Source organism: Anopheles aquasalis, chromosome 2 (genome assembly GCF_943734665.1).
Source record: "Anopheles aquasalis chromosome 2, idAnoAquaMG_Q_19, whole genome shotgun sequence".
Taxonomy (NCBI): domain Eukaryota; kingdom Metazoa; phylum Arthropoda; class Insecta; order Diptera; family Culicidae; genus Anopheles; species Anopheles aquasalis.
In genome coordinates, this window is record NC_064877.1 from 67,495,647 (window position 1) to 67,497,584 (window position 1,938).

Here is a 1,938-nt window from a genome sequence, read left to right on the forward strand (position 1 = left end):
CGTTGTGAACTTCATTCCCTTGTTATACGTCATTGCATCACCTGCAGTTCCATTGTACGATCCAAGATCCTTCAGAACGTACCCTTCACTCTCACTCCCAACTTGGAACGCATCATATCGGGCGTACGCGTAGTCTCCATTAAAGTCTTTCAATTCGACAATCAGCTCATGCTTACGGTCCTTCGTTATCTGATGGATTTTCTCCAAGCCCAACCAAAACTCTTTATCCAAATCACCAAATCCATCGCGGAACTCATTCCAACCACGGTAGAAGTCTAATGAGCCATCGTACCGGTACTGGATCACAATCCATCCACCACCGTACGCTCGCTGTTCACAATACACTCGGAACGGTTCACTATCACTCTTTACGCGAATGAGACATGTGTCCGAAGTAGTCGATGGTACAGCTTTGCACGAGGAGAAGGGAGGTTGCTTAGAGCTCGATGTTGTTGTGGCATAATCCTGCATTTGTGATGCGTCATTGTCACCGAATGTGTTCTGCATCGTGGGCGTACTGACTAACGGTTGAGTAGAATTTTGGCAAGAGAGATCTTTCACTTCTCGCGGGACTTCTGGACCGAGTTTATGAAGTGCAGCAATCACTTCCTTTTGGTTCTGTTCTTGACTAGATCGATGTTGATTCAACTCGTTTTGAATCTCTTGTAATTTACGTTCTAGGACCTCTAACTTCGTCATGATCAACTCGAGTCCGATACTGACTGATTTCTTGGTTCCACCAGATTTTCGATCACTTGCACCGAGACGGAGAACCGCACAAAACACAATTAAACCAACGCGCAGCTTCATCTCTGGAACTCACACCGAATCAAATGGAAGCCAACACAGAATGATGGTTTTGAGTTGTTTGGAGAGATGTTTTATACTGAGACCATTTCAGCTGGACCATTCCAATTCCCAGGTCCCGTCAATTTCGGCTTGTTAAGGCAATTGCTATTTGGCACCGGCATGCTGGAGGGTGTTTTGATCGTGAGGTCTTTATTTGGTTAAAGAGCGCCTCCTTTCCTCGTACTGCAAGCGCTGTCGTTGCTGATGCTTCGTTTTAATAACCAAGAACGCAAATCCTGCGGGTCATATCCATGAGGCATTCAAATGCATATACTTTGCTGATTACTTTCATACAATTAAATTGATGAGTTTGGTCATTGATCATATTTCGTTTATGATCGAACAGTTATGACAATTACAATTACGATGATTATTACCTAAATTGTTCTTATTTAGCTGGGCAATAGTGGGCTGATCAGACTATTGATATAAATCAATAGATAGTTCACAATGTGTTGTGATGATAAATAGACTGAATATTACTAAAGACTTATTGTACGTTCTTATTGTTGTGTCCCGGAAACCAGACGCAGGGGGTGTTGGCTTAAAGCATTGATTGAGTAAGCACATGATCAGCTTTGAACAAGTCTCGGCAAACAACACTAATCCAATAGGATTTCCTCCTGAGGAAAGATGTCAACTACGCAGAACATTCTTCTAAGGATTGTGTCATGATGAAGTGAAAACCATTGCCTAATATCATTAGAACCGTGGCGACGATTGGCAACGAATAACAAATTGTGGATGCTGGCAAGAGTTGCACAGAGACAAAGAACCTCTAATAGCAACCCCGTAGCCGCGCTTCCGGACAATAAACAACCAACCGAATCGACAGCAGGATTATTATGCATGAACTGTGCTCAATGGCCTCACCGAGAGAACATCTCAAAATGCAAAAAAAACTCTTCCCTCGAATTCCTCCGTTCCACCACGCCAATAAAACAAATTGTCTCGCGTGGTAATACACGGTGGAAGGAAATACTCCGTCTCACGCCTTCACGCCACTTTCCGTTTACATCCACCTCACGCCCCAGGTTTCTCCCCTTTATACGACACCAAACCGACCGACACTGATCCACATCGTTATCC

The 1,938-nt window shown here is 43.9% G+C and overlaps 1 protein-coding gene across 1 annotated transcript in view; it reads right to left on the reverse strand.

Annotated features, from left to right (window-relative positions):
• LOC126572977 (fibrinogen-like protein A) overlaps positions 1-810 on the reverse strand; it is a 1,014-nt gene extending 204 nt beyond the window's left edge. Inside the window, exon 1 of the mRNA XM_050232732.1 lies at positions 1-810. This exon is cut by the window's left edge and continues 204 nt beyond it. Coding sequence (XP_050088689.1) covers positions 1-810 — 810 coding nt within the window.
• Positions 811-1,938: the final 1,128 nt, after the last annotated feature.